This window comes from Podarcis tiliguerta (assembly GCF_965153285.1).
Source record: "Podarcis tiliguerta genome assembly, chromosome: 11".
Classification (NCBI taxonomy): Eukaryota; Metazoa; Chordata; class Lepidosauria; order Squamata; family Lacertidae; genus Podarcis; species Podarcis tiliguerta.
Window position 1 is genome coordinate 36376574 of NC_139544.1, and position 15812 is coordinate 36392385.

The 15812-nt window shown below is 38.7% G+C and overlaps 2 protein-coding genes across 9 annotated transcripts in view; one reads left to right on the top strand and one right to left on the bottom strand.

The window, feature by feature from the left end:
- JMY (junction mediating and regulatory protein, p53 cofactor) overlaps positions 1-8685 on the top strand; it is a 45383-nt gene extending 36698 nt beyond the window's left edge. For 2 of the 4 annotated variants that reach the window (XM_083403840.1, XM_083403841.1), the window contains exon 11: positions 1592-8685. The gene's annotated coding sequence lies outside the window, so the exon portion shown is untranslated. Of the gene's footprint in view, positions 1-1431 lie in introns of all 4 variants that reach the window. The other 2 variants (XR_014503050.1, XM_083403842.1) reach the window with 2 other exon arrangements.
- A 2542-nt stretch (positions 8686-11227) lies between these two features.
- The window catches only part of HOMER1 (homer scaffold protein 1), a 75746-nt gene continuing 71161 nt past the window's right edge, over positions 11228-15812 (bottom strand). For all 5 annotated transcript variants that reach the window (XM_083404217.1, XM_083404218.1, XM_083404216.1 and 2 more), the window contains one exon: positions 11228-14348. In XM_083404217.1, the coding sequence (XP_083260343.1) occupies positions 14160-14348 (189 nt within the window). In that variant the 3' untranslated portion in view covers positions 11228-14159. The remainder of the gene's footprint in view (positions 14349-15812) is intronic.

The following is a 15812-nucleotide window of genomic DNA, read 5'->3' on the forward strand; positions in this document are numbered from 1 at the left end:
ACCTTACTGTCTGAATCAACAGCATGAGCAAAGTGGGGGAGATTGTGATCATGGAGAGGGTTAAGACTTAGTGAAAAATTGTGTGAAAACCTTAATCTGATTTCTGGGTTGCAGGTGGAAACATATGTTGCATTAGTGGAATGTAAGATTTGTCTCATCACGGTTGTTATCAATTTGACAGAGGTGACCCTACTGGACTAATGTGTGAATTGGCATGCCAATAACTAATTGCAATATATTTAATCAAAATTAAGGTCACTTCCAAAGTCTGCAAGGCAAGTTTTCCCGTAAAGGGGGAATCAATTTAAAGGATGAAATTACTAATTTACTCTGTAAATCAATCTGCAGTGGAAAAATCTCTATAAAAAGTAAAGCATACATAAATTAAAGCTACAAATGTTCCACTCATCCACAGATCTTCACGTACAGTAGTTAGACTAGGCATAGGCAAACTCAGCCCTCCAGATGTTTTGGGACTACAACTCCCATCATCCCTGAGCACTGGTCCTGTTAGCTAGGGATGATGGGAGTTTGTAATGGTTCTAGGAGTTGCTCGTGCGTAAGCTTGTCCCAACCTCTGGCTGGGTTGCCTGAGTGAACCTTTCCTGTCTGGGCAGCCACTCGCCCGTGACTGCCTCAATCACTGGCAGAATCCGTCAGTGGGCGTTTCTTAAACTTCTTCTAGCAAAGAAACTCTTTGACGCCAAGTCTCCTCTTACTCTCCCTGCGCGGAAGCCTTCTGCGCAAGGAGGGCGTAGGCAGCGGAGGACCCTTCCTCTCCTCGCTGGTCCCCGGCAAGGAATCATGGGACCGCCTCGCCGATTCCCCCATCTGCCCCCCTTCTCCACTGGAGCTACGTTGATTCTCTTCCCCAGAAGACGGGCTGCCTCTCCCACTCCCGGGACGCTCTCTGGAATCCCTTTGGAGCTTGCTCTCTCCCTCGGACACTGATAGCAGTTCCCTGACAGAGTTGTAGTCCCAAAACATCTGGAGGGCCGAGTTTGCCTATGCCTGAGTTAAACGATGCTGCCTTACAGTGAGTCGGCTCATGAGTCCCTCTAGCCCAGTATAGGTGACTTAGACTGGAAGCAACTCTTCTCAGGTTCTCAGAAAGGAGATTCTCTGCCAGCCCTGATATTTAACTGGAGATTACATTAACTGGAGGTGCTGGGGGATTGAAAATGGAACTGTCAATAAGCAAAGCAGGTACTGCTGTGGTATCTGTGTTTTCATATGCACAACTGCAAAACAGTATTGACATTGAGTTTCTACACTAGCACTCTTGTCGTGGGCAGAGGAGGAAAGGGTCCTCTTGATTCAGTATTCCAAGCAGGTGATGTGGGGAGGGAAAGACTAATCATATTGATGAGCTGTTGGGAGAGCTAAGCCTCTCATTTTCTTCTACTAATTTTGTTTCTATCATATCTTCAGCTAGAGCAGCCTGTCACAGAACGTGGCCTGCAGACTCAGATGCCAAGGAGGAATAGGTGCTTGAAAAGCACATTTTGATGTGGCCTCTAAAGGAATAGAATTTGATTTAAAAAGCAACTTTACAGTTTGTCCTTCAGCTGTTTTTTGTTTGTTTAAACAGGTGGTGAGGATTCCACAGAATAATGATTTTCCTTTCACTTCTGAACATCCATAGTCAACAGTTTGATCACCACCTTCTGTCTGGGAAAGGCGTCATCTGACAAACAATTTGATATGTGCAGAAGAGCTTAAAATGCATTTTTTAAAATTATGGTACAAAATTCTGATGGGATCAAAAACTACCTTATTAGATGTGTATTTTGCAGAACACTGAGGAGAATGAACCATTCAAGATATTTCTGGTTCTTCACTCACTTTTTACAGTCGTGTGAAACACTAAATCAGCACCTATTGCAGCAGAGCTTCTTCCCAACATAATTTACCAGGACAGGTATGCAATCTGACCTTTGGTTCACTGAAGACTTCACTGTTTAATCAACAAATTGCTACTTTCACATCAGCTTCTATTACAGCAACAGGAATTCTCCTAAAGGTCTTTATTTCTCACTATATTTGTCATGTAGGAAGTGGATTTCAGAGATATAATGCATTTTAACTATTCATTCTACAAAATACAAGTTATTTTGAAAATGGGAACAAATGGCTCTACAGAATAACAGGAAGCCCCCTAAGAGTGGAATACATATACTTAAGAATGTATTGTTTACAGCCTAGTACATTTAAAATGGCATATAGCAAAACCCTTTAGAAGGCCATGTATACTGTGTACATCTTGTATTTTTAAATTAGAATTTCCCATGCTCGTATAAATAGAAACATTTTAATTGCAGGACTGAGTGATAGATAATAAAGTTACATAAAATTTTATTTATAGAAGCAATATTTTGTAATGAGAATACTTAAAATTATTTTTGTCTATTAGTTTGACTGTTCTTTGATTACTCTAAGGAACCTTTATTTAAAGAAAATTCAAAACTGAAATCCAATTTTACTGTTAAGTTGTGGAAGTTATAATTTTTTTCCAGTTTTCATTATTCCTATCATTGTTAAAATATTTGAATTATGTAACAGCCTGCTTATTTGAAAAACACTTCATTTTTAACCCTGGTTGTATAATGGTCTAAAGGAGGCACAGCCTTTGGTACAGTGAATATCTAAAGCAACGTAATCCCAAACAGCATGACTAATAGCTGCAGGCAGCTCATTTTTTAATAACAGAGTACTGTACGGAATAGTATTTCTGCACCAGGGCTAATCTTACCCTTATTAAAATGCTCTCTAATGAAAATTTCTGCTTGTAGGAGAATCTTGTGCTTGACAAACTATGATCCCTTATGATAGGAAATATCCATTTTAAAATGATTTACTATATTCACTGCCCTGTTGTAAGTAGATGCATATTGAATGGAATGCATTTAGTAAGCCCACTCACCTTTCATAGTAAGAGGTTAAATGTCTTGCTCTTTTTCCTTTTAAAAATACTTGGGAGTACCTTGAATACTTGACAGTACATGTAACAGTCCAGGTCAACTCTTGGAAATATTTGGGTGTGCAAAAATGACTACCTAGGTCAGTAATAATAATGAGAAATATTTTATCGGGATACCTGCCATTCTGTTTTTTGTTTTTTTTAAAAAAAGCTTATTGCCTTATATAGTCTGAAATGCTGTCCTTTCCCAAAGGTAAGCTTGAGAATAGCATGAGTTCAATTATTGTGAGAACGCCTTCTGTTGGGGAGACAAAGAACTGTATTAGGAACTGAACATTAATTTTCTGAAAAACAAGACAACCCATTTCCTTTCCAAGTTACTGCATATTAACCAAAATCGCATTATGCACTGTGTGGTTACAATCACAGGTAATGCAAGATTTGGTGGTGGCAATAATTAAATAGCTGCAAAATATAACTGTTGACCTTTAGCATAAACCATAATATATGTAGTTGGTGTGCCTTTGCCATTTAGTCACCTCCATTTAGTCACGCTCCAGATTTCCACTGTATAATATATTGTGTTTGAAATTTTAGTTGTAGCCCGAAACACGAACTTCTAAAAATTAGGATGAGATGGATCATGTAAAGCTTTACACAATCAGTTGCAGCAGGAGCTTTGAATGACAAATTTTGCTGGACAATTCACATAATCAAGGAGACATAACTTATTGAAAATTGAGAGTAACACTCCTTACGCTAACACTCTTTTGCAACTATAAATTTTAAATTCATATGGAAAGTTTATAAAGCTCTCAAGATGATTGTGAAATGTTCAGGCTATATATATGGAATCTTTGCCTTGAAAGCTCTAGTTTCTTTTTGTTTTTTAAAAAACTATTTCTGACAGTTTAATTAATGCAAAAAAATAAAACTGGCTTTTGGCGCTATAAAAATGGCTGTTTCAGAGGAACATATTTTATACACACCTGGCTGCTGTACAGTGGAACCTTGGGTTGCGAACGCGATCCGTGTGGGAGGCACGTTCACAACCCGCAGCGCCGCGTCTGCACATGCGCGGGTTGTGATTCTGCGCGAGCACAGAAACCCGGAAGTAACCTGTTCTGGTACTTCTGGGTTCGGCGTCGTGTGCAACCCGAAAACTCGTAACCTGAAGTGTCTGTAACCCGAGGTACCACTGTACTGTGGCTGATCTCCTATCCAGAGTTTTCCTTTAGACTGAGTATAGTTTTTTTCCATAAGAAGAGATTAATCTGGGTGCCAGTAGTGCCTGGATAGCATTTTACACAAATTTGTCAAGTTAGGACCTTGTCCATCTTATCTATGTGCAATTCCTTATAATTATATTCCCACATGTTTTGCTTTTGCTTTTAATTAATAGTGATTCCTAATTTTATTTCTTGAAGCCATTGCATACCGGCTGAGAACTCACAGTACTCTAGTCTAGTACATTTATTGCAGCAGACTTAGCAAATATATGGGCATTTAAGAAAAGTTATTGATGAATGCTTCTTGAACTGGCATTCACACCTAAATCTATGCAGCTGACAAGTATGCATGAAAAAATGCATTCCATTATTTTGTATGCTGTAGACTGACTGTGGTACATGGTTGTACTGCAGCCGCTGTTCTCAATTTATTGTCCACAATGCATTCTGTCAAGAAATGTAGTGATCTACCTGGATGCCCCTGAACTGGTGGTAGACTAGCTCAAGGAACTATAAATGCCAGGAGGTGATGAGTCGTGTGTTTGGCAGTTTGGCAGCAAGGGGGCCAAGGTGTTTTATTTCCACTAGAAAAATAAATTACGTTGAACAGCAACATTTATTAAAGTGGTTTTATCTTCTGCAGCATGATCCCATAAGTCTTTAATTTTAGTTGCTTGGTTTATTTGTATACTGACTATATTCTTTAGTATAGATAGTTTTGCTTCTTATTTCAACCATTTGCTTGTAAAGTTTTTCAGAGTAGAGCAGCTTATATTATAAAATTGGTAACCACAAAAACAAATTAACAGCACTAAATTATGTCTTGCTGGTGCATTCCAAGTTTTTGCTTTTGAGTTGTGTTTCATGTAGACACTGTCTTCAGAGAATCATGTGCATTTTTGTCACAGTCTAGTGAAAAGGGGGGAAACTTTCACTCAAAGTCAATGTTCTCTTTTTATTTGCACTGACTTTAAAGAGCAAACTGTAAAACTATTTGGATTTATGAGCATTCTTTTATTTTCGCTGTAATGCTTTTGTAATTTGGTTACCTGTGTTTCTCATAACGAACCCAGAAGCATGAAACAAGGTATATCTAGTGTTGGTGAACTGCTAACAAGCAAATAAGCTTATTGAAAAGGAGGCATAAGAGATGCTTGTTGCAAGAGATGTAAGCACCTTATTGAGAGGATGTGGAATTTTAAAATGCTACTAGAGTCAAGTGTCAGTAGTTGTGTGCTATCAATATTGACCCTAATCTATTAGCAATCTATTCATGGAAGCAGATGGCAGCACCAACCACCATGAAAGGGGACATCCAGATTCAATATGGTGTCCTGCTCTTCTGACTGCTTCGGTCATGCCTTAGGCAGGCTGATGCTCTGTGGTGAAGCAGCAGCCATACAGCCTTTTGCTGCACTCTCATTTCCCTGGATTGGGGCCAAGTGTTCTTTAGTAGAGAAAAGCACATTGTTTTGTTACTGTGTGTGATGGTTTGAAAAATAAAGCACTAGCGGTTTTATCCTATAACTCATTTGAAAGCTTCCAACAAAAAATAATGTATATTAGTTGCTACATGAAATCTTACGTAATTAAAATCTAATTTGGGCCATGGTGAACGTTCTATTTTGCAAAGCTGTTTTATAATGTTTTGCACAACCTTTTCTGCTATTTAAGACCATTTCCTGGGAATTCCTAGCTTTGAGCATAAAAATCAACAGCAAGCAGATAAACATAAGAAGAGCCTGCTGGATCAGGCCAATGTCACATCTATGCCAACATCCTGTTCTCAGTGGCCAACCAGTTGCCCATGAGAAGCATGGAAGCAGGACCTGAGCACAGCAGCAGTCGACCCATTCCTGGACCTGGAACATGGTCAGTGTGGCTAGCAGCCTGTTATACCTGGCCTTTCTTGGTCTATGTACTCTCTAGACCTGGGCACCAGCATTTTATTTATTCTGTTTTCTAGTATGGGTGTTCACACTATCTTTGATTAAGAGTCCAATTCAGAAAATACTTTCTTCGTGGCTTTATTCCCAGGAGGAGCTGAAGAGTGGGCTGCAGATTAGAATGGTCCCTCCCCACCATTAATTGTAGATAAAACAGAACCTCTGGTCACTCAGCTTGAACATGTGAGGTCAAAAAGAGGGGAGGGCAGGGGTGTACATGGTGGGCTCACCCCCTTCAATACCTTGCCAGCTTGAGCGGGGAGCTTCTAAGCCTGTTCAACACGCCTGTTCTAAGCCTGTTCAACACGCCGATAAGCACCCTCATGGTTGAGATTGGGCTCCTGGTTGCAGAGAGATTTGGGGGCACTTTGAGACTTCCTTCAGGACTTGATGCTAAACATGCAAATGGCTGAAGTGGAAGCAGGACTAGTATATGTGTCCCCAGCCTCCTACACATCTTTTACCCTCATATGTTTGGGCTGAATATCTGAAAAGGGCTAACTGAGCCACAATCACTAGTGGCATTCATAAATAAATTCTAGCCAACAGGAGAAAGCCTTTTGTACGCCCCACCATAAAACAATGTTGTTTATTTAAAAAAAGCTGTCAGTAACAGCAAGGGACCAAGGGCCAGTTTGAATGTAACACTAAGCCATAGTTTAATGTTACAGAAATGGGCTGCAAACCTTGGGCTTACACTCCTATATATTCACTGTCTAGTTTAAACAAATCACTGTTCATTGGTAGGTCTGAAGTAGTGGTTAGTTTTAAAGTATGGTTTATTGAAACAAACCAGGATTAAACTCTTAAGCAGGCTTGTTCACGTGACACTGGCTAAACCGTGGTTTAGTATTATATCTGAGCCAGGCACAAAGTGCCTCTTTCCAAATGTACCAGCCATTATCTTGAATTTGGAAATGGCAGCAGTGGCGTGGGTTGGAAGGGAAGCACCCTTCCCTGTAGGAAAAATGATTGCAAGCCCAGCTAAGACATCACTGATCAACAACAATCTCCTGCAGTGAGGGGGCATGTCAACCTGACTTCACATTGGGTATAATCCTAGAAGTTGTCTCATTCCCTGAACAGACCCAAGCGTGTATGATTTGGCATGTGGTGCTGTGAAGGGTACTTAGCTGGTATGAGCATATAATAGTTGGCTGTGTTGCACATAGTAGAGTGGTGGCTAACCTGTGGCCCTCTAGGTGTTGCTGGATTACAACTCCCGTGAACGTGGACAATTGTTAGGTATGACAAGAGTTGTAGTCAAACTGATTTCTCCACTCCATTGTCCTATTTCCCCACTCCTCCTTTGGAAATGTGAGTATATTACTTTCAGAGCTGATTCAGATATACAGACAGATATGGCAGATTACAAGTGAGAATGTTCTCTGCAGATTGAAAGCTAGGAGATGGGGAGGCCCCTAGACTAATGTGATTGTTCCTTGTATGTGGGGAGTTTTAAAAAATCTTACAGGAAGCAATCATCCTCATGTACTCAGTCATTCCTAGACTGTATGATTTCTATCACATGCGGTGTCTACACACTTGATGTAGAACTTCGACCTCAACAAGGCAGGACATTAGAACTAGGACCAGATCTTGCAAAGTTCTTTTTAAAAGGTGAAAGCATCCACAAGGTTCCCATATAGGAGTTGGACTGTGATGCATTTTTTGTAACCCTTTCCCTGCTGCTCTATTTTGCTGATTTGAATTGCCCCCTGAAACTGTATGTTTCCTCAGTGAAGTAAATGACAATTTCAAAGGGAGAGGAGATTTAAATAGGGGAAATAATAAATTAGGAATGAGATAAAAGCAAAGCAGCATTATGGCCCAAATTAATTCTCTCCCTCACTGATTGCTTTTAACCCCCCCCCCCTTTCTGTTTTTTTAAAAAACAAACCTCAGGGGAACCTGTCATGGATCTCCCACTACCACATCTTAACTTTGGGTCTTTAGTCTTACATTCGTATGGCTACAGCCCACTTGTTGTTTGTCATTTTATGAGTTGCCAAGAGCAGAGCTGTGTTAACATATTTGCTGAAATGTAGAAGGCTGTTGATTATGTTGCATGGATAAAGCTTGTTAAACATTAATGGAACGCCTCATTTTTGAACAGCTAAAAAATTAAAAAGAAAACCAATTCACCATTCACTAACTTAGTGCAAAAAGAATGAAAATCGGTGTGCTGTGCTGCACTTCTTTAAAACAATTGTATTTAATGGACATTTGTAAATGGACATTGCATTTCTGAAATGCTCCAGCAAACTTGCAATACCTTTATAATGCTCAGTGTTCCAAAGTATTAAGCACGAAGTATAAACGAAAAGAGCATTGTTAGCAATATTTTGAAAACTAAAAGTTTTAACTGTTTGCCCTTTTGCTTTTTCCCCCTTTAAGTGCAGCCTTCCTGCAACTTTATTGTACTGCTTTGTACTTCATGTTTTTTACTATCATGGCTTCGAAATTCAAACCTATACCCAAAGTCCTGAATGACTTGTCTCGTGTACATGCAATGTAACAACATACTTAAAAATTTTGGTGCTTAAAAGTTGTTCCTTTTTTTTTCTTTAATAAAGGATATTTATTTGAACACAGTTTCTTTCACATTCATTTAAAGGACTTGTGGAGCTCTGAAGCAGACATGCTAGTATAATATTGTACGGTTATGTTAAGCATAAGCAATCCCTATCAACTCTCTGTACATTCTTATACTGATGTGTTAGAAGATGATTTTTTCATTGCAATTGAAGGATCACAGGTAGTTCTGACCCTCTCATTCCACCATCCAAGATTTCCTTAATGAGACGTAAAACTCTGAAAACAAAAGATTTCATTTTGGATAAATTAAAAATGGTGGGCAACCACTACAGATAGGAACCACACATGAGTTCCATTCACACTGGCTGCAGAGTTGAATGGGGAGAGCAGCAAATGTGTTGCAGCCACTCCTGTGCCATCAAGGAAAAATAATATGGCTATAGTGGAGTAGCAGGGGTTTTGTGTGTTTGTTGAGGACTCATCAGGGCACCACAAGACCCCTGAAGTCTGGTTCCAGTCCTGGATAGTCCTCTTTGGAGGCAGCTGGCTGACCAGGGATGCTGCAACCTTTTGTGTTGTGGGCCTCTTTGTTGGCAATGAGGCAAGTCTGAAGGTTGAGAAGGTGGTGTGTCACTAGAACCCTCCTCATCATTGCAGCGGCAGAAAGCTCTGCTGCTGTCACTCCACTGATGGTACTCTGGCAGGGAATGAAAAGGACCACCTTGGGGGAAGTCTTGGATCTGCATGATTCCAATCCCTGCCCCCCAGTCCCCTGACATACCTCAAACAAACTATGTCAATGGGAGAAATAATAAAAAGACCAAGTTCAAAAAGAAGAGGGGAAAGCACATTCCATCTTTTGTGGCTCATGTGAACCGGGTCAGGCTTAAGAAGTGGTGGCTCCTCTGTCATAGACTGTCCCTAGGATTACTCTTGGTAAGTCTGTTCTTTTCCCCCCAAGTGTAAGTGTGAATTGGTACATCTGATTTAACACAAGAGAATACATTTGTTAGTCTGCACATTCAAGTGCACAGGTGCCACTTCACAGATTATTTTCCAGATTTGTAAGAGACTGTTTACAACAAGAGCAAACATAAGTCAAGACACCAATATGTATTTTGCTTTCTTTATTCCAAGGCTATGTCTTCAGAGCTTGAGAACGCTGCTATGATCACATGTACAGAACTAGTAGTCTCTCAGCAATGCTTCCTTTTTCCTGGTAGCAAAACCAAATTTCAAGCGCTTTTTGTGCCGTTGAGACCAAACTTAAGAACTGCAGATTGCTGTGAGTTCCAACATGTAATTAATCAGATCCTGTGCAACTGGTTAGTCACCCAGACTACTCACACGAAAGACCTGCTTGCTACAAAGTTGCTATGAAGTATTAAACTCTGGCAGTATTCTATGTGAGTTTCCCTAACCATTACCCCCTCTTCTCTGCCAGGATCAGAAAATCTATTGGAAATTGTCCAATAATACTGCCATTTTGGCACAAAAATCAAAGAACCAGTACAGTGTGGAAATGAATTTTTCTACTTACGTTTTCCAAAAGGAACCTTGATTTTGTGGGGAGCTGGCTTGCAATAAAGGATGGGAAAAGCTAATTTGCTGTCTAGTTCCATACATGTTTTGTTGAAAGCAATTCACACTGAATTATTTGAGGCTGTTCAAGTGTAGGTGTCCTTCGAACTACATCCTTATTAACTTTAATGAATTATATTATCTATTCTCACGTAAGAATTTTAGAGAGTTATTTTGGCTTGGGTTCCTATGAGCAGAATTCCGTTCCCAGGATGTTCTTATGGAAGGAGTGGGTGGTGCCTCTCCAAAGCAGCCGCTTGTGTTCCAGGTGGGGGATTAACAGTGGTGGCGGCTGCTGCCTTCTTGTTGCTATTGGCTCTTGTGCCCAGTGCAGGGTTTGCCTTTTGCCACAAGGCAAGAAGTTGAAATGGAGCTCAAGGTGGAGGCCCTACCTCCTGCAGATGATATGTAGGCGACTGCTTCTCAAGCCCAGACATTGAGAGTGCAGCCTTTTCCAAAGAAGCTGGTCTCTTGCACCAGAGGGGAGAACAGGGCGGGAGGTAGCTTGGGGGTGATGATGATGATGCAAGAGGAAAGGGGCATCTTGGGAGCATTCACTGTATTGTCATCCCTTCTATTTATTAAAGGGCAACTCTGGATCCAACCTTACATTTACAATCAGATCTCACAGATCTCACAAAGCAGCAAGGAGGAAATTGGCCACAGTAAACTCCAGATTGCCTGTCAATTGGTTTCTTGGAGACCTGACCAATCAATCAATTGGACTTTCTGTTATGCTCCATCTTGCTTACTAAGGCTCCATACATGTGCTGTAGTTAAGGTACTGTTGGGATGGAACCAGACTTGGTCATTATTACACTAGACCCACAGAAACCAATTAGACTTAAGTTACTCATGATTAATAATTCCCATTGATTTCAAAGCATCTAACTTCAGTCACATTTCTTTCAATGGATCTACTTGAATCCAGACTAGGTGTTGGGGGAAATATTGGAATATTCTGGAGTAGAGTTATGAGAAAGAGGCTCCAATAACCAACTTCCAGACGGGGATGTACTTATAAAACCTTTTTATGTCAAAGTCAGAATTTCACAACATGACACTCTAATTCAAAATCCAGTAGCACCTGAAGGATTAAGGTAAATGCTGCCATCCATTGAACAGTTTGTAATACTTAAAAAGAGCTGAAGAAGAAAAAATTGAGTAAAGTACATTCTCCAGAACAGCAATTGTATTTCAAAATAAAAACTGTATTTGTTGGGTTTTAAAAGAATGTTTTTTTTAAAAAAACAAGTCTCCATAATTGTCATATGACAAGTACACAGGGTAATTGTTCTCCTATGTAATTTCTTGTTTGTTTGTTTGTCCACAGTACCCAACATTTTCTGGCATATATATTCCCACAGTTTCTCTTAAGATAGATACAATATGTAATACCAGTCTCTGGGGAAAACACGACTTTGTCCATTATGCCAATTATTACCTTAATAATACAGAAGTGTAGTGGCTAAAGTAGGTATGATCACCTAATTAGGAATTTCAGAATACAATTTCTAGAATACAATTTCTAAACACCCACCTACCGTAAATGAACATTAAAATATTCTTAACAATAGGATTTTATTTATATGTGCACTTAATTCCACTTATCCCATATACATATTGGATGACTTTTGGGAGTTCAATGGTGCAGCCCTCATAGATTTTATTTTTACAAACAAAAGAACCCAAAGTCAAGCATCTTAATATACATGAGAAAAGAAATTCTCAAATATTGATTTCCAATTTTCAAATTTAATTTCAATAGGAAAATATTAAAAATGTGCACATTTAAATTTTTCCATGTACTGTATATACATGTGTGTGTATGTGTACATATACAAATAAATTTCTTGTACCACACATATACACAGCATTTCAGTGGAAATATTTTGTAAACTATTTTCCCACATGTAAATGTCATTGTATTAAAAATTTTGATCTCATTAAAAATAATGTTACATTTTTTGCCATCAAATTTCTGTTCTAACTTGTTATAATTAATAACACTCATGAACATACTTCATTCCTCCTACAATTACACCAATTTTATACTTTTCTGAAGATGTTTCCAATTGACACTCATATAGCAAGAGAATCAGGTACAAACTTCTCCAGGTAAATTAAAATCAGGTAATCACTACTGTCCTGGACCTGATAAAGTTACACATCGTTAACATCTAGCTATAAAAAAAAAAATCACCATAGAAAGCTTTTACCTATGAATGCAATGAACAAATATTTTCTCCAGTAATAAATAAAATAAGTGGCAGAATACTCTAAAATATGGATGAAACTCAAATGATGTGTACAGTACATACAGTATAATACATGATAATTTACTGTTGGCTAAACAGTAATCCTGACATTTCAGGAGACACCTGTTATATTACAGATAAAGAAAATGGCATTTTATAAATTAACCCACCATGTATTTCTCCCACTTTGAATACAAATTAGAATGCGTGTATTATACAGTATATACATACAGTACACACATAAAAAACCCGACTTATATTATCTAGTTTTGAATAGCAGTCCTTAAGTGGAAAAAAAAATTCTATTGTACAGAGTTTATATTCAAGCTGGATTTTGCATTTAACATTCAAATTAATTTGGGTGTAAAGAAAAGGTCAGTGCATCTTTGTGTTTGATTTTCCCCCCCATTCATTTTAAAAATCCTCTCCAATATTAGACAATTTACAGCAAGATTGTCCCATAATGCAACTCCCATTCAGTAAGCAGACATTTGACACTTGGCTTACCTTTCATTTTTTCCGCTTTAAAATAAAAAATATTATATAAAGAAATACATGTTTGGCAAAAGTCTTTGTAAATCACATCAAAACAACTTAAAAACATGTTCACTGAGGATAACTGAATTCAATTCCTGTTTTGAAATTCAGAATATTGCCTGGTGTGGTTCTGATAAACATGTGATGTGAAGGTTCAAAGAGGAGGGGAAAAGATCCCCAATTTCCTGTGATTATACAGTTTCTTTGAATGAGCAAGGTCAACGTAAACACCCTGGCAATTGCTGTATATCCACAATATATCTATAACAAGCTGCACTGATTACTCTGAAGAAGTTTTGGTTAAAATAATTATTAAAACATATGTTGGTAACAGTGAATATTAAACATATGTGGTATTAATAAATAAGACTAGATGGATACTTATCTGTATATAGCAAATTTGAAAATACTTTTCAGGGACTCACCTGTCTTCATAGATAGGCTTCAAAATGGAACACAGAACTTCTACATACATGAACTTAAATAGAGAAAAGTAAACCATACACTGGACAATATTAGTGAACACCAGAGTGAACATCGTAAATAAATACAGTATCTTCCAGTATAAAAAGGGGAAGAACTCTATACAAGCAGTTACTCACTAGGTATGAATTAAAGATGCAACTCTCTCTCACTCCTGGCAAGAATTAATTAGTAATGCACTATTTCTTAACAGTGCAAAATATCCTGAGAAATTATTAAGATTACAACAAAAGAGAGGGCTGTCATCGCAAAGTTCTTGCACAAAACACAGCAATTGAGTGTCTTAACCAACAAAATAAAAACAAAATAAGACAGATCATCTACAATGTGTCTAACACTAAAAGGGATGCCATATGGGGCACTTCTCATTATTTCACTGGCTAATAATAGAAAAGGATTGCATTCAATTACTGTTAATATCTTTCGAGTTATCTATGGCCAATTATATACAAGGAGGTAATTTGTAGTTCAAGTTATTATTTTTCCCCAACTAGCTACAAGCTGAATTCTAAAATTTTACACTGAAATATATTGTTGAAAATTTAAAACAGGCCCTCCTGGAGGAGCGTTTTCCTAATTTTGTGCAACTTTGATGCAGAGCCCAACAAAGTCCTATGAAGAGAGACAGTGCATCTTTAAGAAGGTTGGCACTGAAATCCCGTTTTCTTTAGCTGCATTCTATTAGCTTGGCCAGGTTATCTCGTAGTTCTGTTAGTTCAAAGATTTTGCCATCAAGAATTTCTAAAAGTGTTTTCAAGTTATTGCGAAAAGCTTCTTGTTCATTCTGACTTTTCTCCAGACGCTGCTCTAGGTCAGACAGTTGTCCTTCTAGGTCCTTGTTTCGAACTTCCACTTCCTTAAAAAAAAAAGAAGAAGAAGCAATATATGTCATTTGTAAATGCAGTATTATCTTTATCAGTTTTCTATACAGTTAACATGGAGCTGGAATGATCATCAGGCTCAACAGGGTTATCTCTTACTCACAAATAGGGAGTGAGGCTCACATTCCTAAATGGAGGTATCTACGTAGGATAGTATCTTCATCAGGGCTGTCCAACTTTTCATACCAAGTGGGCTGCAACAGAACTTTGACCCAGAAGGTGTAGGCCCCACACTGCTTTGTTGGTTGGGGGGCAGAGGCGAGGCCAAAATTTGACACACAGAGACCCTGGCAGGGTCCTAGAGCCCTCCCCCCCTCCCCAAAGCTGGGAAAGAGCTAACTAGGCTTTGGGATGGAGGAAGGAGGAGTCTAGGACCCCATCAGAGTGCTCACAAAAATGGCCTTGAGGGCCACATGCTATATACCATGATTAGCATGGACAGAAGTGTGCTTTTGCTGCTGCCTCACATACAATTAGGAAGGGAAAGGAGGATAGATAGAGATGCATGGACTAGCCTACACAATATGATTTAGCATCTTAGTAAAGATATATATATTTATATATATCTTATATATATAAATTTATATTTATATTATATATTTATAAATTATATTTATAAATTTATATTTATAAATTTATAAATTTATATTTATATATTTATTTTATATTTATATTTATATATTTATAAATTTATATTTATAAATTTATATTATATATATATATTTATATATATCTTAGTAAAGATATATATTTGTGGGGACGCGGGTGGCGCTGTGGGTTAAAGCCTCAGCACCTAGGACTTGCTGATCGAAAGGTCGGCGGTTCGAATCCCCGTGGCGGGGTGCACTCCCGCTGTTCGGTCCCAGCATCTGCCAACCTAGCAGTTCGAAAGCACTCTCGGGTGCAAGTAGATAAATAGGGACCGCTTACTAGCGGGAAGGTAAACGGCGTTTCCGTGTGTGGCTCTGGCTCGCCAGAGCAGCGTTGTCACGCTGGCCACGTGACCCGGAAGTGTCTTCGGACAGCGCTGGCCCCCGGCCTCTTTGAGTGAGATGGGCGCACAACCCTAGAGTCTGTCAAGACTGGCCCGTACGGGCAGGGGTACCTTTACCTTTACCTTTTAAAAGATATATTTTAGTCATTTAAGCATCATTTAATTACAAATGGATTTAAAAGGAAAACTTTGTTTTTGGCAGTGTCAGGAGCCAGGTCATTGTTAACAGGATTCCTCTGCTCCTTATTTATTTATCCTTCCCCAGGCCCCACACAAAGCTGTGTTCACGTAAATAAAATAAGCATAAGATACGAGTTACCTGTAGGAAAGAACATGTAACCACGTAAAATTGTTTTGCAAAGGATTCTTTTGTTGCACTTATTTAAGATTTTTTTTTTTTAAGTTTGTCAAGGGCATAGATTCCACTGAATGGTCATACATGTCA